This window comes from Salvelinus alpinus, chromosome 28 (assembly GCF_045679555.1).
Source record: "Salvelinus alpinus chromosome 28, SLU_Salpinus.1, whole genome shotgun sequence".
Lineage (NCBI taxonomy): Eukaryota > Metazoa > Chordata > Actinopteri > Salmoniformes > Salmonidae > Salvelinus > Salvelinus alpinus.
The window spans coordinates 8,111,356-8,135,379 of NC_092113.1; the positions used below are offsets into that span (position 1 = coordinate 8,111,356).

At 43.6% G+C, this 24,024-nt stretch overlaps 1 protein-coding gene and 1 pseudogene across 4 annotated transcripts; both read right to left on the reverse strand.

The window, feature by feature from the left end:
- Positions 1-2,381: 2,381 nt before the first annotated feature.
- Positions 2,382-5,315, reverse strand: LOC139557983 (uncharacterized; annotated as a pseudogene).
- Positions 5,316-14,073: 8,758 nt separating this feature from the next.
- mybl2a (v-myb avian myeloblastosis viral oncogene homolog-like 2a) lies at positions 14,074-23,722 on the reverse strand. 4 transcript variants are annotated; one of them, XM_071371415.1, is made up of 8 exons: positions 22,384-23,722; positions 21,803-21,908; positions 21,525-21,596; positions 21,288-21,380; positions 20,950-21,170; positions 18,171-18,291; positions 17,876-17,929; positions 14,074-17,661 (listed from the first exon to the last, which is right to left on the reverse strand). In XM_071371415.1, exons 2-8 carry the CDS (start codon positions 21,905-21,907, stop codon positions 15,772-15,774), a joined length of 2,556 nt encoding a protein of 851 aa, XP_071227516.1. In that variant the 5' UTR covers position 21,908; positions 22,384-23,722; the 3' UTR covers positions 14,074-15,771. The 4 variants fall into 4 exon arrangements, with proteins under 4 accessions (XP_071227516.1, XP_071227514.1, XP_071227517.1 ...); XM_071371413.1 differs by having other exon boundaries at positions 23,417-23,718; XM_071371416.1 differs by having other exon boundaries at positions 23,063-23,718.
- Between the last annotated feature and the right edge of the window lie 302 nt (positions 23,723-24,024).

The following is a 24,024-nucleotide window of genomic DNA, read 5'->3' on the forward strand; positions in this document are numbered from 1 at the left end:
GTGAAAAAGTTTGTGAACCCCTGCTGTAACTGACCTTTGACCTCTGTGAGTCGGAGCAGCTGTGATAGTGGCAGTCTGGGGGGGGGGTTCCTGGTAGTCAGACCGTCTGTCTGCCGTACATTATCAACGCCTCCCAGTCCAAAACACGGCTGCTAGAGATGGAGACAGACCCGCTCTGAAATACCCCCACTCCTACCCACCAGCTGACACCCACCCCCAATCTTCCAGCCTGCCATCTAATTGCCCCTCAGTGCTACCCCTACCCCAAATATGCCTCTGACCCTCCCTGTTCATGTATATCCACACCCTTGAGTGAACAGCTAGTCCGCTAGCTGTCAAGGAACATCAGAGCACTCTACCAAGGCCTCCTTCCCTACTGTAACTGTTCCCCAGACAGGTCTGCCCACATCTTCCACCCTTAGTAACCCTCAAACACACACACAAAACCAGCCTACTGCACTCAAATGTCCACCACAGACCACCTCAAACACAGAGACATTTCCATCTTTTGAGTAGTGTACAATGAATACCTATTTTTTTGAAGGGATGTCATGAATAGAATACACGAAGAGGAACAATTTTACCAAAAAAATAAATCTATAACTTTATGCGTATTGTAAATTAAACAAGCTGCTTTAGGTCAGTATCTTTTTTTAATTGGACCATCCACCACCCCCGTTATCTTATATTTAATTAAAAGCCCTAATATACATTACTCTTTATTGTACGAGTACTAGATAACATTTAGATTTTAACAAAATAAATGTAAAAGACTGTATATGTGATGTGGCCTGTTATAGTTCATGCTGTCACTCCCTCTCATATCTGCCATTTCCAGTTCCAGCTCCTGCCCTTCACGCCTTCTGTTTCCGCCACATTTCCCTCTACTCCTGCCATCCTCTTCCCACCATCATCTATAGACCAACTTTCCTTCTGCATCACGAAAAGTTGCATGCGCAGTTTGTCATCAGAAACCTCTGCTTACTTACATAGCAGTGGATAAAATCACATGCAACTTAAAATGCAGCTTGTGTAAGTTAAACACATAATCGGATGGTTATCGTCTACATTACAACATCGCAGAAGAGTATTGTTTACCTAGCAAGCCAGCGAGGAAAGGTAAAATATCACAAATAGAGCTTCAGAAAGTATTCACACCCCTTGACTTTTTCCACATTTTGTTGTGTTACTGCCTGAATTTAAAATGGATTCAATTGAGATTTTGTGTCACTGGCCTACACACAATGCCCCATTATGTCAAAGTGGAATGATGTTTTTAGAAATTAATAAAAAAAGAAAAGCTGAAATGTCTTGAGTCAATAAGTAGTCAACCATTTTATGGCAAGCCTAAATAAGTTCAGGAATAAATATGTGCTTAACAAGTCACATAATAAGTTGCAATAATAGTGTTTAACATGATTTTTGAATGACTACCTCATCTCTGTATCCCACACATACAATTATATTTAAGGTCCCTCAGTCGAGCAGTGAATTTCAAACACAGATTCAACCACAAAGACCAGGGAGGTTTTCCAATGCCTCGCAAAGAGAGGTAACTATTGGTAAAGAATGTAATTAAATAAGCAGACATTGAATATCCCTTTGAGCATGGTGAAGTTATTAATTACACTTTGGATGGTGTATCAATACACCCAGTCACTACAAAGATACAGGTGTCCTTCCTAACTCAGTTGCCGGAGAGGAAGGAAACTGCTCAGGGATTTCACCTGGAGGCAAATGGTGACTTTAATACAGTTTCAGATTTTAATGGCTGTGATATGAGAAACTGAGGATGGATCAACAACATTGTAGTTACTCCACAATACTAACCTAAATGACAGTGAAAAGAAGGAAGCCCGTACAGAATACAAATATTCCAAAACATGCATCCTGTTTGCAATAAGGCACTAAAGTTATATGTTTGGGGCAAATCACTGAGTACCATTCTTCATATTTTCACGCATGCTGGCTGCATCATGTTATGGGTATGCCTGTCATCGACAAGGACTAGGGAGTTTTATTCCATTTCTTTCTATCCAAAAAAAAAAAAAAAATGTACTTTCATCTGGACAATAGCCTAAAACACAATGCCAAATATACACTTAACAAGATTACATTGAATTTTCCTGAGAAGCCTAGGTACAGTTTTGACTTAAAATGGCCTTGGAAATCTATGGCAAGACTTAAATGGCTGTCTTGGAATGTCAACAACCAACTTGACAGAGCTTGACGAATTTTACAAAGAATATTGTGCAAATATTGTACAATCCAGGTGTGCAAATGTCTTAGAGACTTACCCAGAAGAATCACAGCTGTAATCGCTGCCAAAGGCGGCGTCATTGTAAATAAGAATTTGTTCTTAACCGACTTGCCTGGTTAAATAAAGGTAAAAAAATTCTACCATTTATTGACTCAGGGGTGTGAATACTTATGTAAATTGGATATTTGTATTTCATTTTCAATAAATTTGCTAACATTTCTAAAAACATGTTTTCAATTTGTCATTATGGGGTATTGTGTGTAGATGGGCGAGATCTGGTCCATCCTCTCCATTCTCCTCTGATTCCTGTACTCGTCTCCGATGAGGCTCATGAGGTCACGCGAGTGCTGCACCACATCATCGATGGTGCGCAGGTCTTGCGCCGTGAGTTCCAATTATGTGCTGCAGGCTGTCCTCGATGTGTTCTGCCCCAGCAACACCGAGACGACAGCCCACGATGACTCCACCCACAGCAGGTCGGTCCAGGACGTAGTGGGTAGCCACGTTGGCGATGGAGCAGCCGTGGCCCCTGGCGACCGTCTCCAAGGCAACCAGCAGCTCCTGGAACAGCCCCCATCCTCCACAGCTGTCAATCACGTTCTTGTACTTACTGAGGGAGGCGGTGTTGAGCTCTGCCCTGCTTGTAGGCTCTGCCTTCCCTAGATAGCGCTCTGAGAGTAGACCCCCGGCTGAGAGATAGAGGGGGGACAGAGAGATGGAGGTTTAAAAAGATGGAGGGGGAGGGGCTGGATACAGAAAGAGAAAAATTGTAAAGATCAGGAAAGAGGAACAGCGGGAAATACATAGAATAGGGTGAACGGGGGGGCAGAGTCTCCCTCTTAGAACTCTGGTCTCCATCTTAGAACTCCACCATTTTATATCACTACACCCCATATGGCAAGAGAGTCAATATGGAAAGTATTTCTCAAATCGCTAACACTAAGAAACTGACAGTAACCGGTCAATGAGGTTGCAACAGTAACTGTGACCTAGCCTGGTCTATAGATCAGAAGGGTTGGCTAAACCCCATACAGACCTGGACCAGGCTAACTGGGACCTAACCCAACCCTTCACCACTGACTCTCTCAGTGCAGTGGCTCAACCCTGATGATCTAGAGCAACCAAGTAGCTCCAGTAGGAGTGGCTGTGATGACCTAATCCCCCATGACCTCTGACCTGTCCTCACCCAGAGTTCCGTAGGTCAGTAGCTGGATGCCGTGAGACAGGCTGACAGCCTCCATCTTAGCAGCGGGCCGCTGGTCGATCAGGGAGTACTGCACCTGGAAGAAAACATTACTGGACGTCGATGTAGACCAGTGGTCACCAACTTTTTCGGAGTCAATATCACTTTCGCTGTCAAAAAGCAAGCAGACGTCTACCGCTCAGATTTTTTTTAGCAACTTGACTTAAAAAAACAAACATTAACCTAATAAAAACAGTTATGTAGGAATGAGGTTTGTGCAGTTAGTAGGCCTAATACATTATCACAGCATATTGGCTATATGCAAGGCCTGCCAATATTGTTCTTCTCAGACTCGAGCTTTGATAACAAAAGAGATCAGTTGGTGTAGCACTTGCGAGGCACATCTGAGCATAAATTGAAATAATTTGCAAATAATTCGCTTTTTTATTTTACTGGACTGATGGTACCTGCATCTGATGGTCATGGTGCTTTCATGACAACTGGGAACTGAAAAAACGAGGTCAAATCATGACGTCAGTGAACTTTAGGTCGGAAAGTCGGAGCTCTAGAAAGATGCCAGAGTTTTTCCCAGTCGGATCTCGTTCACTGGTCGAATCAATGGTCACTTTAATAATGGAACACTAGTTACTTTAATAATGTTTAATACTGCTTTAATCATTTCATATGTAAATACTTTATTCTACTGTATTGCTCGTCCAAATATTTACATATTTCTAAATTCCATTCTTTAACTTTTAGATGTGTGTATTGTTGTGAATTGTTAGATACTACTGCACTGTTGGAGCTACAGTAGGAACATAAGCATTTCGCGATAACATCTGCTAAATATGTGCATGTCACCAATACATTTTTTTAAATGTAGTTCCCAGTTGTATTGGGTGTTTCTCACAGAGCTGTGAGTTGTCCTGATTTTTTTAATTGGTGGGTGTGATAATACAGTATGTACATGGGCGCCTGACTTTGTATGAAAGTGGGGGAGAAAGAACACATAAAATAATTTAGAATAGAAAAATATATATACAGTACCAGTAAAAAGTTTGGACACACCTACAAATTCAAGGGTTTTTCTTTATTTTTTACTATTTTCAACATTGTAGAAGAATAGTGAAGACATCAAAACTATGAAATAACACATATGGAATCATGTAGTAACCAAAAAAGTGTTAAACAAATCAAAATATATGCAGTTGAAGTAAGTTTACATACACTTAATTACATTTCATATTATTAAAATAAAGTGGTGATCCTAACTGACCTAAGACAGGGATTTTTACTAGGATTAAATGTCAGGAATTGTGAAAAACTGAGTTTAAATGTATTTGGCTAAAGTGTATGTAAAGTTCCGACTTCAAATGTAGCCAAGGAGGTCTGGGAGAAGCAACCGACCCGCCTGCGCAGCGTGGTGGAACACGTGGAAGAGATGAGGGAGAGGATGATGGCGATTTGGCCAGTGGTGAGGAAGCACATGGCCCAGGCGCAACGCACCCAGGAGCGTGTATACAACTGGGGGGCCCAACCACGAGAGTTCCACCCGGGTGAGAAGGTCTTGGTGCTGATCCCCACAATGGAGAACAGATTCCTGGCTACATGGCATGGGCCCAACGACATCGTTGAGCTGGTAGGCGACGTCAATCATAAGGTCCGCCAGTCGTGGTGGAGAAACCCCTCCAACTTTACCATGTGAACTTACTGAAGAGGTGGCATGGACAAGAGGCGCTGTGCATAACGTGGACCCGACGATAGCAGACCCCACCCTCTGTCGAAGTTGCCATGGGGGAAGACCTCAGCCGGACCCAATGACAAGCGCTCAGAGAGTTGGTCCAGCAGAATACGGATCTCGTGGAACTTCATATCAACACACGTCCAGGAGAAAAAGTGTATAAACGGCCCTACCAGATACCAGAAGCCCGGAGGGCTGCGGTCCAGCGGGAAGTGACGACAATGCTAGAGATGGAGGCACTGGAGGAGTCCCACAATGAGTGGTCTAGCCCTATAGTGCTGGTACCGAAACCGGACGGAACCGTCCGCTTCTGCAATGACTTCTGGGACCTGAACGAGGTCAGTAAATTCAACGCCTACCCATGCCTCGGGTGGATGAACTGATCGACCGCTTGGGGAAGGCAAGATACGACAGGACCCTGGACCCGACGAAGGGTTACCCTGGACCTGGCAGCGGCCTCCCGGGAGAAGACGGCCTTTTCCAGCCTGGGGGGGCTATACCACTACCAGGTTCTTCCTTTCGGGCTCCAAGGGGCCCCAGCGACCTTTCAGCGACTCATGGACCGCGTCCTGCGCCCGCACTGTGAGTACACTGCTGCTTATTTGGATGACATAATCGTGCACAGTGACAGTTGGGAGTCCCATCTCTGTGGGTTACAGGCAGTGATGGATGCGCTAAGGGAAGCAGGGCTGACCGCGAACCCCTACAATTGCAAGCTGGGCTACGCCGAGGTGGAGTACCTGGGCTATCAAATCAGGTGGGGAAATGTGAAGCCCCAAGAAAAATCGCAGCCATTAGGGAATGGCCGGTCCTCCGAACCAAGAGGCAGGTAAAGTAGTTCCTGGGGTTAGCAGTCTTCTACAGTCGATTTGTACCCAACTTTGCCGCAATAGCTTCTCCCCTCACAGACCTAACGAAGGCATGCCTACGCCAGATGGTGCGATGGATGGAGGATCATTCTTGAATGTTTAAATGATCCTGCAGGTGAACAAGCTGGATGTGGAGGTCCTGAGCTGACGTGGTTACACGGGGTCTGCGGGTGTGAGGTTGGTTGGACGTACTGACAAATTCTCTAAATAGACGCTGGAGGCAGTTTATGGTAGAGAAATGAACATTAGATTCTCTGGCAACATCTCTGTTGGACATTCCTGCAGTCAACATGCCAATTGCATGCTCTCTCAAAACTTGAGACATCTGTGGCATTGTGTTGTGTGACAAAACTGCACATTTTTGAGTGGCCTTTTATTGTCCCCAGCACAATGTGCACCTGTGTAATGATCATGCTGTTTAATCAGCTTCTTGATATGCCACACCTGTCAAGAGGATAGATTATCTAGGCAAAGGAGAAATGCTCACTCACAGGGATGCACAACATTTGAGAGAAATAAGCTTTTTGTCCATATGGAACATTTCTGAGATCTTTCATTTCAGCACATGAAAAATGGGACCAACACTTTACATGTTGCGTTTATATTTTTGCTCAGTATATAATATATAAAATGGCCATATCAATTTTAATACGGACTAGCTCAAATTATTACTAATCCTTGAAAATGACAAATTACCCAATGGATCATGATACTTTACTGGTAAAAAAGTGGGGGTGCAAAAACATTAGTTTGCACCCCTATTTTGAAAGTGGGGATGCAGCTGCTCCATTTGCTCCATTACTCAGGCACCTATGAGTATGTAGCGTTCAGATTTTACTGGATGGTGGGGAACTTGTAGCATGATTTTGCCCACACTAGTGTCTATTTAAGACTCACCTTGCGGTCCATTGGTCCAGATCGAGGCACCCATTTAGTCAAACCATGAAGGGTTACACCACTGGGGTTCGATTTCACCTAGAAAACAGAATGCTACAATTAGAATCTGTGCCATCTGTGACTAGACACTTTGAAATGTATTCACTAAATTCATACCCTCCGGTATTCACTACATTTACTTGTTGTCTGGGTGTACAACGCTATGTAGAATAACATCCTCAATCCACATAATCCCCTCAAAGATCTCAGACACTTTTCAGTCAGACGTTAGGAACCATCTGTCCAGTTATACAGCGTGATAATGAAGGTGATTCCTCAGAGAGAGGTTTTGTTGGGAAGCGTCCTCAGGGGACATTATTCTAGATGATTGACTCAGGGGTCTGTCTATGCCATTAGGCTGTCAAAACTGTGCAAGATGCAGCCTGCCTGGGCAATGCAAAAGAAAATATAGTATTGAAACCAATGGTAGTTGTGTATCGGTCCATGTGTGTATGACTACGGCTCCGTGTGTAAGGGCTTATTCATGTGTGTGGGCTTATTCATGTGTGTCTATGAGTGAGAGAGAATTTACAGATTTTCCATACGCCATCTCTCCACTGACTTGAGAGCGAGACTGAGCGGCCCCACCACTCAATACCAACTGTGCTACATTAGCTCCCTCCTGTGCCCATTCAGGGGTGCTGCTCCCCTTGCACACAGATCTATGATCAATGTTCATAAGATGTTTTTTTTTTTTTTACTTCACATTCACTTTCAATCCAATAGGTTCATAACCTGGAGTTTATGTGGTGTCGGCTTACAATAACAATGATTCTAACTCATACCTGGCGGTTGAAGTGTCCAAAAATCTCCTCTGCTGGTCCATAGAGATCTGCCATGTCAAATGTTGTCAGGCCAGCATAAACATAGGCTTGCGTCGCCTGCACTGAAATAGGAAAAGGGTTTTTGATAAGAACTACTCCAGAAAAACAAATAGAGTAAAATAAGGCAAATAATTAGGCAGCATCAACTAAAAAAATATATTTTTGTGATGAATACAGTACCAGTCAAAAGTTTGTACACACCTACTCATTCAAGGGTTTTTCTTAATTTTTTACTATTTTCTACATTGTAGAATAATAGTTAAGATATCAGAACTATGAAATAACACATATCGAACCATGTAGTAACCAAAAAAAGTGTTTAGAAAATCAAAGTATATTTTATATTTGAGATTTTTCAATGGATTCACCCTCTGCCTTGATGACAGCTTTGCTCACTCTTGGCATTCTCACAACCAGCTTCATGAGGTAGTCACCTGGAATGCATTTCAATGAACAGGTGTGCCTTGTTAAAAGTTCATTTTTTGAATTTCTTTCCTTCTTAGTGCGTTTGAGCCAATCAGTTGTGTTGTGACAAGGTAGGGGTGGTATACAGGCCTATTTGGTAAAAGACCAAGTCCGTATTATGTCAAGAACAGCTCAAATAAGCAAAGAGAAACGACAGTCCATCATTACTTCAAGACATGAATGTCAGTCAAAACGGAACATTTCTAAAACTTTGAAAGTTTCTTCAAGTGCAGTCGCAAAAACCATCAGGCGCTATGATGAAACTGGCTCTCATGAGGACCGCCACAGGAAAGGAAGACCCAGAGTTTCCTCTGCTGCAGGGGATAAGTTCATTAGAGTTACCAGCCTCAGAAATTGGAACCCAAATAAATGCTTCACAGAGTTCAAGTAACAGACACATCTCAACATCTACTGTTCAGAGGAGACTGCGTGAATCAGGCCTTCATGGTCGAATTGCTGCAAAGAAAACACTACTAAAGGACACCAATAAGAAGAAAAGACGTGCTTGGGCCAAGAAACATGAGCAATGGATATTAGACTGGTGGAAATCTGTCCATTTGTCTGATAAGTCCAAATTTGAGATTTTTGGTTCCAACCGCCGTGTCTTTGTGAGATGCAGAGTAGGTGAACGGATGTTCACCACATGTGTGGTTCCCACCATGAAGCATGGAGGAGGAGGTGTGATGGTGTGGGGGTGCTTTGCTGGTGACACTGTCTGTGATTTATTTAGAACTCAATGCACACTTAACCAGCATGGCTACCACAGCATTCTGCAGCGATACGCCATCCCATCTGGTTTGCGCTTAGTGGGACAATCGTTTGTTTTTCAACAGGACAATGACCCAAAACACACCTCCAGGCTGTGTAAGGGCTATTTGACAAAGATGGAGAGTGATGGAGTGCTACATCAGATGACCTGGCCTTCACAATCACCCGACCTCAACCCAATTGAAATGGTTTGGACCGCAGAGTGATCGAAAAGCAGCCAACAAGTGCTCAGCATATGTGGGAACTCCTTCAAGACTGTTGGAAAAGCATTCCTCATGAAGCTGGTTGAGAGAATGCCAAGAGTGTGCAAAGCTGTCATCAAGGCAAAGGGTGGCTACTTTAAAGAATCTAAATATAAAATAAAATAAAATATAACACTTTTTTGGTTACTAAATGATTCCATATGTGTCATTTCATAGTTTTGATGTCTTCACTATTAATCAACAATGTAGAAAATAGCAAAAATAAAGAAAAGCCCTTGAATGAGTGGGTTTGTCCAAAATTTTGACTGGTACTGTATGTTTTTACAGTTGAAGTCAGAAGTTTCAATACACCTTAGCCAAATACATTTAAACTCAGTTTTTCACAATTCCTTACATTTAATCCTAGTAAAAATGCCCTGTCTTAGGTCAGTTAGGATCACCACTTTATTTTAAGAATGTAAAATGTCAGAATAATAGTAGAGAGAATGATTTATTTCAGCTTTTATTTCTTTCATTACATTCCCAGTGGGTCAGAAGTTTACAAACACTCAATTAGTATTTGGTAGCATCGCCTTTAAATTGTTTAACTAGGGTAAAACGTTTCGGGTAGCCTTCCACAAGCTTCACACAATAAGTTGGGTGAATTTTGGCCCATTCCTCCTGACAGAGCTGGTGTAACTGAGTTGGGTTTGTAGTCCTCCTTGCTCGCACACGCTTTTTCAGTTCTGCCCACAAATTTTCTATAGTATTGAGGTCAGGGCTTTGTGATGGCCACTCCAATACCTTGACTTTGTTGTCCTTAAGCCATTTTGCCACAACTTTGGAAGTATGCTTGGGGTCATTGTCCATTTGGAAGACCCATTTGCGACCAAGCTTTAATTTCCTGATTGATGTCTTGAGATGTTGCTTCAATATATCCACAGAATTTTCCTGCCTCATGATGCCATATATTTTGTGAAGTGCACCAGTCCCTCCTGCAGCAAAGCACCCCCACAATATCATGCTGCCACCCCCTGCGCTTCACGGTTGGGATGGTGTTCTTCGGCTTGCAAGCCTCCCCCTTTTTCCTCCAAACATAACAATGGTCATTATGGCCAAACAGTTCTATTTTTGTTTCATCAGACCAGTGGACATTTCTCCAAAAAGTATGATCTTTGTCCCTGTGTGCAGTTGCAAACCGTAGTCTGGCTTTTTTATGGCGGTTTCTGAGCACTGGCTTCTTCCTTGCTGAGCGACCTTTCAGGTTATGTCGATATAGGACTTGTTTTACTGTGGATACAGATACTTTTGTACCGGTTTCCTCCAGCATCTTCACAAGGTCCTTTGCTGTTGTTCTGGGATTGAGTTGCACTTTTCACACCAAAGTACGTTCATCTCTAGGAGACAGAACGCATCTCCTTCCTGAGCGGTATGACAGCTGCGTGGTCCCATGGTGTTAATACTTGTGTACTATTGTTTGTATAGATGAATGTGGTACCTTCAGGCGTTTGGAAATTTCTCCCAAGGATGAACCAGACTTGTGGAGGTCTACAATTTTTTTCTGAGGTCTTGGCTGATTTCTTTTGATTTTCCCATGATGTCAAGCAAAGAGGCACTGAGTTTGAAGGTAGGCCTTGAAATACATCCACGGGTACACCTCCAATTGACTCAAATGATGTCAATTAGCCTATCAGAAGCTTCTAAAGCCATGACATAATTTTCTGGAATTTTCCACGCTGTTTAAAGGCACAGTCAACTTAGTGTATGTAAACTTCTGACCCACTGGAATTGTGATACAGTGAATTATAAGTGGAAAAATTACTTGTGTCATGCACAAAGTAGATGGCCTAACCGACTTGCCATAACTATAGTTTGTTAACAAGAAATTTGTGGAGTGGTTGAAAAACAACTTTTAATTACTCCAACCTAAGTGTATGTAAACTTCCGACTTCAACTGTATATATATATATATATACAGTTGACGTCAGAAGTTTACATAAATATCACATTTACATAAGTATTCAGACCCTTTACTCAGTACTTTGTTGAAGCACCTTTGGCAGCGATTACAGCCTCGAGTCTTCTTGGGTATTACGCTACAAGCTCGGCACACCTGTATTTGGGGAGTTTCTCCCATTCTTCTCTGCAGATCCTCTCAAGCTCTGTCAGGTTGGATGGGGAGCGTCGCTGCACAGCTATTTCAGGTGTTTCCAGAGATGTTCAATCGGGTTCAAGTCCGAGCTCTGGCTGGGCCACTCAAGGACATTCAGAGACCTGTCCAGAAGCCACTCCTGCGTTGTCTTGGTTGTGTGCTTAGGGTTGTTGTCCTGTTGGAAGGTGAACTTTCACCCCAGTCTGAGGTCCTGAGCACTCTGGATCAGGTTTTCATCAAGGATCTCTGTGTACTTAGCTCCGTTCATCTTTCCCTCGATCCTGACTAGTCTCCCAGTCCCTGCCGCTGGAAAACATTCCCACAGCATTTTCTTTTTTAAATTTAACCTTTATTTGATGCTGCCACCACCATGCTTCACCGTAGGGATGGTTCAAGGTTTCCTTCAGACGTGACGTTTGGCATTCAGGCCAGAGAATCTTGTTTCTCATGGTCTGAGAGTTCTTTAGGTGCATTTCAGCAAACTCCAAGCGGGCTGTCATGTGCCTTTTACTGAGGATTGGCTTCTGTCTGGCCACTCTACTATAAAGGCCTGATTGGTGGAGTGCTGCAGAGATGGTTGTCCTTCTGGAAGGTTCTCCCATCTCCACAGAGGAACTCTGGAGCTCTGTTAGAATGACCATCAGCTTCTTGGTCACCTCTCTGACCAAGGCCCTTCTCCCCCGATTTCTTCAGTTTGGCTGGGCGGGCCAGCTCTAGGAAGAGTCTTGGTGGTTCCAAACTTCTTCCATTTAAGAATGATGGAGGCCACTGTGTTCTTGGGAACCTTTAATGATGCAGACATTTTTTGGTACGCTCCCCCAGATCTGTGCCTCGACACAATGCTGTCTTGGAGCTCTACAGACAATTCCTTCGACCTCATGGCTTGGTTTTTGCTCTGACATGCACTGTCAACTGTGGGACCTTATATATAGACAGGTATGTGTCTTTAAAAAATCATGTCCAATCAATTGAATTTACCCCAGGTGGACTCCAATCAAGTTGTAAAAACATCTCAAGGATGATCAATGAAAACAGGATGCACCTGACCTCATTTTCGAGTCTCATAGCAAAGGGTCTGAATACTTACGTAAATAAGGTATTTCTGTTTTTTTATAACAGGTATATGCAACATTTTGGACTCTACGTGTCATGTACGTTTCTTTTCGAACTCATTCATGTGTAGTCCGTGTGCTAAATCTTTGCTACCACTAACTGTAATAAATAAAACTTTACAAAACATTTTGCGCAGTTTACGCAAGACTGATGGTTGTCTTCAACAGAGATATGAATATAATGACGAGATGCCAATGTCTCCGCCCTAACAATGGGAGTCGTTGTCCCAATTGCGCGAAGGCAGGCGACAAGTACCACGTTTACATGCGCACAGTCCGGATAGTAAACTCTAATTCGGGATAAACTGTTTACATGCACATTTGATATCCCGCTGACGAGTATCCCTGTATCCACGAATAAACGGAATATTCCTAATTTAGGTTAATATGGGTTAAATGGAATATTAATTGAAATATGGACTGACTGCAGGCCTATAACCTTTCACATGTAGCGTAATATAATATTACCTCCTGCAGAATTTGACATTTCTTGCAGTTGGCCTAGAATTATACAACAAATTTTGTATTTTGCCTCGGGAACTGAAGTGGAGAAATATATATATATGTTTCAGAATCTCTTGAAAAAATGCAAATGTAACTTATCTTTGACACTGTTGTGCAAGTAGACAGTATTTCAACCACATAAAATATGGACCAAAGACAAACCGAAGTCTTATCAGAAACGTGTTTAATCGTTTTCTCAGCTTTTAAATTCCTTGAAACCGGTCAAACTGATGCCATTTTGCATGCGAACAATCTTTCCACTGTTTTGGAGTTATTGCGTTTTCTACCGGGTCTCTAAACAAAAATGACAACTTTACCGGTGTTAACTAGATTAGTAATGCATTCATTCTATCGATGTAAAACATTATTCTGGTGAGCACTACTTTACTTAGTCTTCTGGGGCAACACGTTATGACAGAAGAGAAGCTACATGTAATCTAGCTATAAATGACAAACAAATGGCCTACCAAATGTCGGAAATTATAAGCAGAAATGTATCTATATAAATTAGGAGTCAAAGCAGCCTAACCAGTAGGCTATCAGCAAAATAAATTATGGAATTATTATGGTGGATTGAACAGCCCAGGTATAGCCTGCCCTTAAGTGATTTGTTTGACAATCAGATGAAAACGTCATCACACAACACCCATGATATGCGAAACCGAGCCTGTGTAACTGGAAAAACAACAAACGGGCAGGCATTTTACCAGTTTCTCATTACCTGGATTCAAGCTTTTTCAGCTTATTGTAAACGGTATATGATGTTAATGTTTCAACTCAAAAACATAATACTTGAGTTTAGGTCCAAAATAAGGCCATATAAACGCAATGGCTTATTTTGGACAGGTTTTGCCGAGTGAAACCTCTCGCTTCGCCTCTTCCTCTCTGGCTACTACCCCCAGGAACGTTCAGAGCGCGCGCGATTGACTGCCCTCTAGAGGTTTATAGTAACCTGCTGTCAATAATAGCGTACTCTAATATGTGGATACAACCTTTAGATGTGTATTCTTCAGTAGGCATTTGTACATAATTATTATGCAGACAAAACAAAAATGAGAACCTGAAACTGAAAAAAAATACAATAAAATGTAATGTCTTTATTTTCCATAGATTTCAGCCCAACTAAAGATAGTTGTTTCGTGAGAGAAAGGGCAATTGGACACAGTACTATATGAAGGTTCAGAAAGCATTACCAGTAGTTCATGAAATATTGAGGGGGTTGCATTTGTTTAACACAAATCTCCCCCAAAATAAGACCAATTAAAAAAAAAAAAATCGAAATCCATCAAATTACATGATCGGAGAAAATTGCATACATTCAAGGCATTGTTAGTTTCAAGCGAATAGAATAAATACATGGAGAAATTACAGTTGTTTGGATATCCTGATACATTTTAGTCTTAGAAAATGAGAAAATTATTTATTCACAAAATTAATAAGAATAAAGAATGTAAAAGTGACATTTCCAGACAATCTCAGGGAGGAAAAATACTGCCAATACTATAGGCTTGGGCAAGGAAAACACTTAACTGCTCGACCCAGTTGCATACAGTATAAAGGCATCTTACTCTGTCATTATTCATCATTAGTTAACAAAAACTTCCCCTACAAGCTATCTGTACATTCAAATTCTGTACATTCAAATGAATTTCTTAAGGAATTGTTTTATTTAAATAAGTACACTTAGAAATGATCACTCATTCCAAGCCGATTCAAATGAACATTTGTGCAGCTTCAAAAGAAAAGCAGTATATCAATCTACTATTCCAACACTACTTGCTATGCGATTAGTCCCCAAACAAGAGTCCACAGTGAAAAGCAACTGAAGCCTCAAAGTTGTAGAGATATGAAGAGGTAGAGAGAAAAGTGCACTTTCTATTGGTGAAATATGTCAACAAGATGAAGACCTGTTTACAGTAATTATATACAAACAATGTCCATTGATTGAAAGTTGTGTATGACCAAACAAATCAGAAAAAACACTCACAATTCAATGACCTCAATTGTCACTGTATAACACAGGTTCCCTGTATGCTACTTGATCCTTAAAGCAGCAATCGGCAGTAGAAACAATAACAAAGCTTCCTCCCCATCCCCGTTTCAGTAAAAAACTGAGGGATGGGGCTAGAGAAAAGTAACCACTCTCAAATTCATAGACAGAGCCATTGGATGCCAGGACTGACCATCCATGATATCAAAATTATAGTTTTAGAGTAAAACAAACTTATATTTTGGGTTCTGATAGGGTATGGCAGTTGAGTTAAGCTCATGAGGCATTTATAAGTTATATTCTTCATGAATCAATGGGTACATATAAATTAATGAAGTCCAAAAATGGCTGTAGCAACTGCGGATTGCCCCTTTAAAGAAAAAACTACAGCAGGTAATGAAAAAAAATGCTTATGTAGAAAATTACATTTCCGATATCTGTTTGCAGATTCAAACTCCAAACACAAAAAGTAAAGAAAAGTTTCCAGGATACACTCATAGAAGCATGTTCTTTCCAATTTTTTTACATGATAACTAAAATGTATTAACTTCATAATTACAAAAATATTATTTAGAGGTATTATGTCTGTTGTGTTACATTTGTTGACATGACATCACTCAGCCCTCAAAGCTCAATCCTTGGTGTGCAGGTTTTTGTCCCGGCTCATTGTTCAATCATGTAAACTTGGATGACAATCGAGTAACAGATTAGGGTAAGAGAACCCTGCACACACAGGACTGATAATGAGATATGTAGGGCAGTAGCAGGCACTGTGTTCAGCATGTCTATGACGGTTTAGTGGCGCCATTGGAATTGGACCTCCCGTCTTTCCCCCTCAGGAACTCCCTGTAGATCAGCAGCCTCTCGGTGGTGTGAGGGGGCAGCCGGCTCCTCTTGGCCCTGACGATGCAGGACGCCATGGGGAAGAGTCGGTCAAACCCGCCTGAGGTGGCAGGCACAGCCAGCAGCTTCCTGGCCGCCCTCTGCAGCTGGGGAAACCGTGAGGCGTCTCTCCAGAAAACCTGGGTGGAGCCGTCCCCATCCAGCACAGGCTCTGACAAGTACTGGTCCAGCTCAGACAGCTTCATGCTCTTGGCCGCAGACTGGAGGAAACTGAAGATGGACTTGCGCTTGAGGTTGCCACTGTTAGAGCTGGAGGCCTCAGAGTTCTCCTGGATCTCTTCACTCTCCTCCTGCTTCACCGGGTTCCAGGAATCCATGTCACTGACCAACGACTTGACCAGCATTTGGACCTGGAACTTGGAGGGGGCGGCCAGGGAGGCGGTGTCCCCCTCCTGCTTCGTGTCATCGAAGGGCTGGAGCTTAATGCGGGGGTCCAGCACCGTGACCAGGATCAGGTCCCTCTGCAGGATGAGGGGCTGGAAGTGTGTGTGCAGGCCGGAGCGGAGCCCCTTGGAGAAGTGGCTGTAATTGGTGGAGCGGGTCTCCAGGGTCTTGTCCAGGCCGATCAGGGAGGGGATGATGAGGGAGAAGGTGACGGCATCGCTCTGAAGCACCTGGATGGCCTCCTCAAACGGCTCCAGCAGGCCGATGATGTCCACCACCTGTTCCCGCTTGGCCCTCACCATGGGCGGGGAGCTGGACGAGTCCTTGGCCTCAATGCGGGCCTGGGCAAGCAGGGTCATGACTGAGCCCCACACCGCCTCCTGTACCATCCGCCGCATCGACACAAAGGTGGAATTCCAGCGGCAGCTGCCGGGTGAGGGGGCCAGTGACAGGCCACACTCCTTCAGGAGCACCTCATTCCAGTAGGCACTGCGGCGGAAGAAGGCCACCACGTTGTGCACCTGGGACAGCAGGTTCTCCACCACGCGAGAGTTCTTCAGAGCCTCTTTGATCACCAGCTGCAGCATGTTGGCGACGCAGCCCAAGCGCGTGCCAAACTGGATCTCTGAGAAGTCCTCCGTGGGCATCTGGTCGCCCAGGAAGGCTAGCATCTCCTCCTCGTCCGGGTCGCCCCTCTGAGACGAGCACATGATCCTATAGTCGCAGAAGAGGTCGTAGGCAGCGATGGTGTGCTTGGCCTCGTTGGTGATGATGTAACCCAGGTTGTTGGGGAACAGGCCGTAGCTCAGCAGCACGGCTTCCAGCTCCCGGGCCATGGCCACGTTCATGTTCTTGTGGCCGATGTGGCGGAAGGCCACGGTGGGCCGGTGGATGTGCCAGTCGTCATCCAGGAAGTGCAGCTGCACGGCGACAACAGGGTCGGCGTAGGGGCTGACCCAGAGATCCAGGGTGGCGTGGACAACGGCATCGCCCGCGCTGGCAGCCAAGCAGGTCTTCAGGTCGCGGATCAGATGGGGCTTGATTGCCTTCTCCACATCGTCGTACAACCGGAGGCCCACGGCACGCTGGGACAGCCTCTGATATTGGGGGCCGATCACAGACATGAAGCTCCTGAAGCCTGAGCCCTCCACGAAGCTGAGGGGCAGCATGTCCTCCGCTATCATCCGCAACACGGCCTCTGTGATGCTCTTCTGGCGAGACTGGTGGAGAGTGGGGACGCTGCTAGGACCGGAGCTAGAGTAGGGGCTGTTGGAGTCCCTCTTGGCTAAGACAGCCGGGAACACCACCGTCTTTGACCTGACTGGGTGAGAGTCCTTTTTTGGCCTAATTTTTTGCATGGGAGATATAGCCTCTCTATATTGCCTCATCTATAGAGAACCAAGAGAATGGGTGAAAAGGGTTGAACGTTTCAAGATTATACTGTGGGGAGAAAATAAAACGCTCAACAGGCTTCATTTGGTTAGTGACAGTAATACATTATGCCTGATTGGAGGATAACAGAACACATTACACCTCACTGCTGTTTGGTCTCACACAGACATAGGTGAGTATGCGCAAATAGAGAGGATATGGCATTCTTACCACCTCTGGAGGTTCAGGCTCCGTGTCCAAAACAACGTCACAACGAAAATCTACCTGTAAGCCAAGATAACCTAAGTTAGCAAACAACCGCAATTTACCTTGTTTACACTAACAGCAACTACCTCTTTTGTTGTTGTTCAAGTAAATTAAATTAGCTAAAAGTGTTGGAAGTGACAGGGTGACTGTTTGTATTTGAGGAATACAAAGGGCGGACCTCGCCCTGTAACAGATTAGTAGGTGGTGGGTTAGGTGAAACATAGTGCTTGTTAGTATGTGAAGAATACAAAGGGCCGACCTCGCCCTGCTCCAGAGAAGTGGGTGGTGGCGGACTCCCGTCATCATCCATAACATATGCTCCCATCTCGGCTTTACGTTTGATGGTTGAGTTCCAGTGGTTTTTCACAGCATTGTCCGTCCTATGAAGAGGTAGAAAAGCGGTGTGTCATTCCTGGTGAGCAAAACTACACTATGACTTTCTATTGAAATTGACTAGTAAATTGGAGATGTCACTGTTTGAATAATCAAATCCTGTTAGGATCTGAATGCGACCTGTGTTTCATAGCATTTGGCAGGGTTCCACATAAATTATGATTAACAATGTCACCCAGGCCAGTAAAAACACGTCTGGGCCAGTAGATCTCTCACAATCACTGGCTCAATCGGGCCCAAAACTTTTCAGCGTGTTTCAGTTCGAGATTTCCGTGCGCTGCTGTGGTCTTCCATTGAAAACTAATATGGCCACATCACATTCAGCACGGCACGATTGGAGCAATATGATTAGCCGTTCATCCGAGCACCACCAAGAGCAACAACAACTTCTTGAAATCAGAGCACGAATAACTAGTTAAATATTACTAGACTTGTAGCTAAAATGATTAACTACATGTTGGTAGATTTGGGTTATAATAATAATAATAAGAGTGACTTACATTCAGAAACAACTTGCGGGTTATTTTCTAGCGAAGTGAGTTGATGTGTTCAAACACTAGCTGTGCAGAGCAAAAAACAGTTCTTAAAGGGGCAACGGCATCTTAAAGCGAGAATCCTTAATTGAAACAATGACAAAGCGGACACCCCGCCTCTAAGTTGGTAAAAAGCGGAGGAATGGGCCTGGAGAAATGTAACCACTCAAGACAGAGGTATGGATGCAAGGACTGACCATCCATGATATCAAAATTATAGTTTTAAACATATTTTGAGGCTATGCAGTGTTTGTTTATACTTATATTGTTTACAAACATAGGAAGACAGTGGCACCTTTTCCCTAATGTACAGTGCCTTCGGGAAAGTATTAGGTCTAAAATTGATTCCCCCCCTCAATCTACACACAATACCCCATAATGACAAAGCAAAAAAAAAATGTTTTGCTAATTTATTAAAATAAAATAAAAATATCATATTTACATAAGTATTCAGACCCTTTACTCAGTACTTTTTTGAAGCACCTTTGGCAGCGATTACAGCATCAAGTCTTCTTGGGTATGATGCTACAAGCCTGGCACATCTGTATTTGGAGGGTTTCTCCCATTCTTCTCTGCAGATCCTCTTAAGCTCTGTCAGGTTGGATGGGGAGCGTTGCTGCACAGCTATTTTCATGTCTCTCCAGAGATGTTCGATCGGGTTCAAGTCCGGACTCTGGCTGGGCCACTCAAGGACATTCAGAGACTTGTCCCAGAAGCCACTCCTGCGTTGTCTTCACTGTGTGCTTAGGGTCGTTGTCCTGTTAGAAGGTGAACCTTCGCCCCAGTCTGAGGTCCTGAGCGCTCTGGAGCAGGTTTTCATCAAGGATCTCTCTGTACTTTGCCCCGTTCATCTTTGCCTCAATACTGACTAGTCTTCCAGTCCATGCCACTGAAAAACATCCCAAAAGCATTATGCTGCCATCACCATGCTTCACCGTAGGGATGGTGCCAGGTTTCCTCCAGACGTGGCACTTGGCATTCAGGCCAAAGAGTTCAATCTTGGTTTCATCAGACCAGAGAATCTTGATTCTCATGGTCAGAGTCCTTTAGGTGTCTTTTGGCAAACTCCAAGCGAGCTGTCATGTGCCTTTTACTGAAGAGTGGCTTCTGCCTGGCCACTCTACCATAAAGGCCTGATTGGTGGAGTGCTGCAGAGATGGTTATCCTTCTGGAAGGTTCTCTCATCTCCACAAAGGAACTCTGGAGCTCTGTCAGAGAGACCATCTGGTTCTTGGTCATCTCCCCTGATTGCTCAGTTTGGTCAGGCAGCCAGCTCTAGGAAGAGTTGGTGGTTCCAAACTTATTCCATTTAAGAATGATGGAGGCCACTGCGTTCTTGGGGACCTTCAATGCTGCAGACATTTTTTGGTACCTTTCCCCAGATCTGTTCCTCAACACAATCCTGTCTCGGAGTTCTACGGATAATTCCTTCGACCTCATGGCTTGGTTTTTGCTCTGACATGCACTGTCAACTGTGGGACCTGATATAGACAGGTGTGTGCCTTTCCAAATCATGTCCAATCAATTGAATTTACCACAGGTGGACTCAAAATAAGTTGTAGAAACATCTCAAGGATGATCACCGGAAACAGGATCCACCTGAGCTCAATTTCGAGTCTCATAGCAAAGGGTCTGAATACTTATTTAAACAAGTTATCTGTTTTTCAATTTTAATACATTGGCAAAAATGTCCCAAAAACGTTTGCTTTGTCAATATGGGAAATTCTGTGTAGATTGCTGAGGATTTTTATTTATTTAATCCATTTTAGAATAAGCCTGTAACGTAACAAAATGTGGAAAAAGTCAAGGGGTCTGAATACTTTCCGATGGCACAGTAGATCTCAGCTTCAAGGAATAAAGCAATGATTTGCATTAACAATTTATATTACGCAGCTTTTAATACATATCATATTAAAATGTTGCCTATTTGTAGTTGAATAACAGAGAGACAGCACGATAACCTTTGGGCCCTGTATGACTCTAATGTATTTAAACTACCCCAGGTCTAGGCCAGTATAAATTTAGTTTGGGACAGGAGATTCTGGGTCAACTGGTCAGGCCAGGCCAGTGAGGAAAAAAAGTTAATGTGGAACCTTTGCTGTGGTCAGTTACCTTCCAGGTAGAAGCTTGGCGATCTCCGCCCAGCGGTTCCCAAGGACACAGTGGGCTTTGTAGATGATCAGGTCCTCCTCTGGGGTCCACGAGGACTTCTTCACGTCCGGGTTGAGGTGGTTGTGCCATCGCTCCCTGCACTGCTTCCCCTGGCGACCCTTCAGGTGCCTGGCCACCATCGCCCACTGCTTGGTCCCATATTTACTCACCAGCTCAATGACCTAAAGAGAGGAACAATGATGAGAGAAGGGGATGAGAGATTATTGTCCTTAGAAAGGGAAGGATAAATAATATATCTATACATGTCTGTATAATGGAATATGTTTTTCATTGCTCACCTTGTCGTCCTCCTCCTTGGTCCAAGTCCCCTTGATTAAATCTGGATCTAGAGCCTTCATATAGCGGTGCATACATTGATACTCTGTGCGTCCCTATAAGAAATCTACTTTTGTAAGGTTTTCACAGATAAGCAGGCTCTTATTAATAGTATCAATCCTAATAGAAAAAAATAGGACTAGAATTCTCTTCTACAATTCTGCCATATAGCCTGTGCTATATCTATCCCCAACACTCACTGGTAGGAAGCTGGCGATAGTTGTCCAGTCACTATTTCCAAAGTTGTGCACCAGGATCTTTAGATTCTCATCCTGCAAGTACAAGAGAGAAACAACTTAGAGAACATACCACTACACTACTTAGAGCAGCAATTATTCTCTTCTTCCTTCATAGCACTTTTAGGTCAGGGCTGAGAGCTTCCGGTTAGTGTTAAGGTTACAGAGGACAGTATACAAGTAAAAAAGGCCATCTTAGAGTTGACACAAGGCTCAGAGTTCAGTCCAGATCAATCACTCACCTCCTCATGCGTCCATTTCACTTTAACTTTATAACTCTCCCGCTGTTCCGCCACATCAGAGTCTGTGTCAACACACAGCATTTCATCTCCATCTTCACTCTGCATGCTGCAAATAAACAGGTAGAAAACTATGAGAAGGGGCGCGTTCCTCTGCCCAGGCGTTGCTGACGCATGCCAGATCTTACAACACCTGGATAGGTAGGTTTTTTACTTATCTATGTTATAGCAATCTGGTGCCTGACAGCAGTCGATAACGTGGCAACCAACCATTAGTTGATGCATTAGAACGGCTGAGCAGGGGAACGCGGCCAAGAAGAGAACAGAGGCAGGCATAAAATCCTGGCACACCTGGATTTTATGGAATTTGATGTTTGTGTGAGGCATGGATGTGCCCCCTCAATTACAAAGTTCCTACACAGCTGCCATCATTTAGTCTACTCATACCAGCTGCTTTATTGACCTGAACCTATTACATGTGAGCACTGTTCACTTGAGCTGTTAGAGAAGTCTTGACTTATGACAGTATCCTCTCTACCACAAGGTTGATAAGCCAGTTTGGCCATTTAGAACGCTAATATTACCTGTCTCTTACACGTGGTGATGTCCCATACGGTGCTGTACCCAATGACGGTTGGTACAGCGCCGAAATTCAGCCTGAGCCTGTCAACGAAACGAGCCTTCCACTTGTGGTATCTCTCAGTCGGTCGGGACAAAATTATCACCACACATGGTTGTAACGCCTGGTTTTCCGCCAACAAATGCAGGCCAGCTGATTATGACATAAATTGTCCTACTTATTACAATGCTCCAAGTCCTTCGGCAAAAAGTGAAAAGTAACCCGGTCCCTATCGTTAAAAGTGCACCCTTTAACAAAGCTATTTCGACAACAAAAAAAGTCGAACAAACTACAGCACTGCAGCCCTAGTACCTCATGCGCGTCTGTGGATTGCAACAAAAAGTGGCAACGTGAAATATACAATTCCAATACATGTGCTTCAAACTGCGCAACATTGTAACAAGTTGGTTTTCACATACAATGAATGTAACAAATTCATGAGGCCCACTCCACCAGTCTTGGAAACAATGTAACGTCAGTTAGCTAGCTAATCAACAAACTACATGTTACTGCTGCGAGCGATACAACCTTTAATTTAGGCAAATACATTTAGTAATATCTTCACCAATCAATGCCACAATATGCACCGTGCTACTTAAAAGTGGATAACTAAAACTGTGATTAGCAAATTGTTGCATTCTTACATGACAGAAAAAAACGTATTCTTGACTGAAACTGGTGGTGAAGATGCCGGTAACGTTAGCTACCGTGTCCAGTCTGCTAGCAAACAACTACTAGCCGACTGCTGGCCACGATAACAACAACGGCTTCTAAACGGGCAATGGACTGTTACTGAACAGTTAGCTAGCGAGCTAGCTTCCGGATCACAACCAAAATGAACACGAAGACCACTGGAAGTATAACGTCACAATTTAACACGGCATTTTCGCTCTCTGTGCTACAGTCACAGTTCCAGGTTCTCGTGGAATAAGTTGATGCACGTGGCTCCTTTTCACTACTGAATAAGATAAACCGTATAACCCATTGCATTGGCTTACCCGCGCGACCAACCGGACATTTCCCCCAGCTCCTAGGAGGGTCCAGCAAACCTCCCAAAACCCAACTGTCGCGGCCTTGCCTCACAGTACCGTCTGTTCAACCGACACGGAACTCTAACCGTAACAAACAACTTTAAGTTACAATACTTTTGCAAGTAAAGTAGCTAAACTGTAGAAAACGAATCAACCAGACTCATGCGTTTCAATTTCTATCTCGCGCCTAGGGTTTTTTAGTAGCAGATTTTTTCCCGGGAACAGGGGTAAGGAGGAAGGGTATGTTCAAGACCATCAACGCTCTCCGGAAACAACGCATTTGTTGGACTCGTAACGTTATATAATACCGAAAAGCAGAGGCGCAACTTTTTTCCCCCACCTAAAGCTAATTTCCTGAATTTCTACGCAGTTTTAACATGACACAGGCCCTTTTAACTAGGTCTTTTTAGAACGGCAAAAATGTCACCAGACACTCATCAAGCTAGGTAAGAGATCATTATTAAACATGCTTAAAGGGATAGTTCACCCAAATTACAAAATGGCATATTGGTTTCCTTACCCTGTAAGCAGTCTATGGACAAGGTATGACACCAATCCATCGTTTAGTTTAGTTT

Excerpts from the sequence above, each read along its gene's own strand:
- mybl2a (XM_071371413.1), bottom strand. The coding sequence starts at position 23,436 with ATGTCCGGTTGGTCGCGCGG. Across the intron at positions 21,909-23,416 it reads ATGTCCGGTTGGTCGCGCGG|CATGCAGAGTGAAGATGGAG; the intron begins GTAAGCCAATGC and ends GTTTATTTGCAG. Across the intron at positions 21,597-21,802 it reads TGAAATGGACGCATGAGGAG|GATGAGAATCTAAAGATCCT; the intron begins GTGAGTGATTGA and ends TTGTACTTGCAG.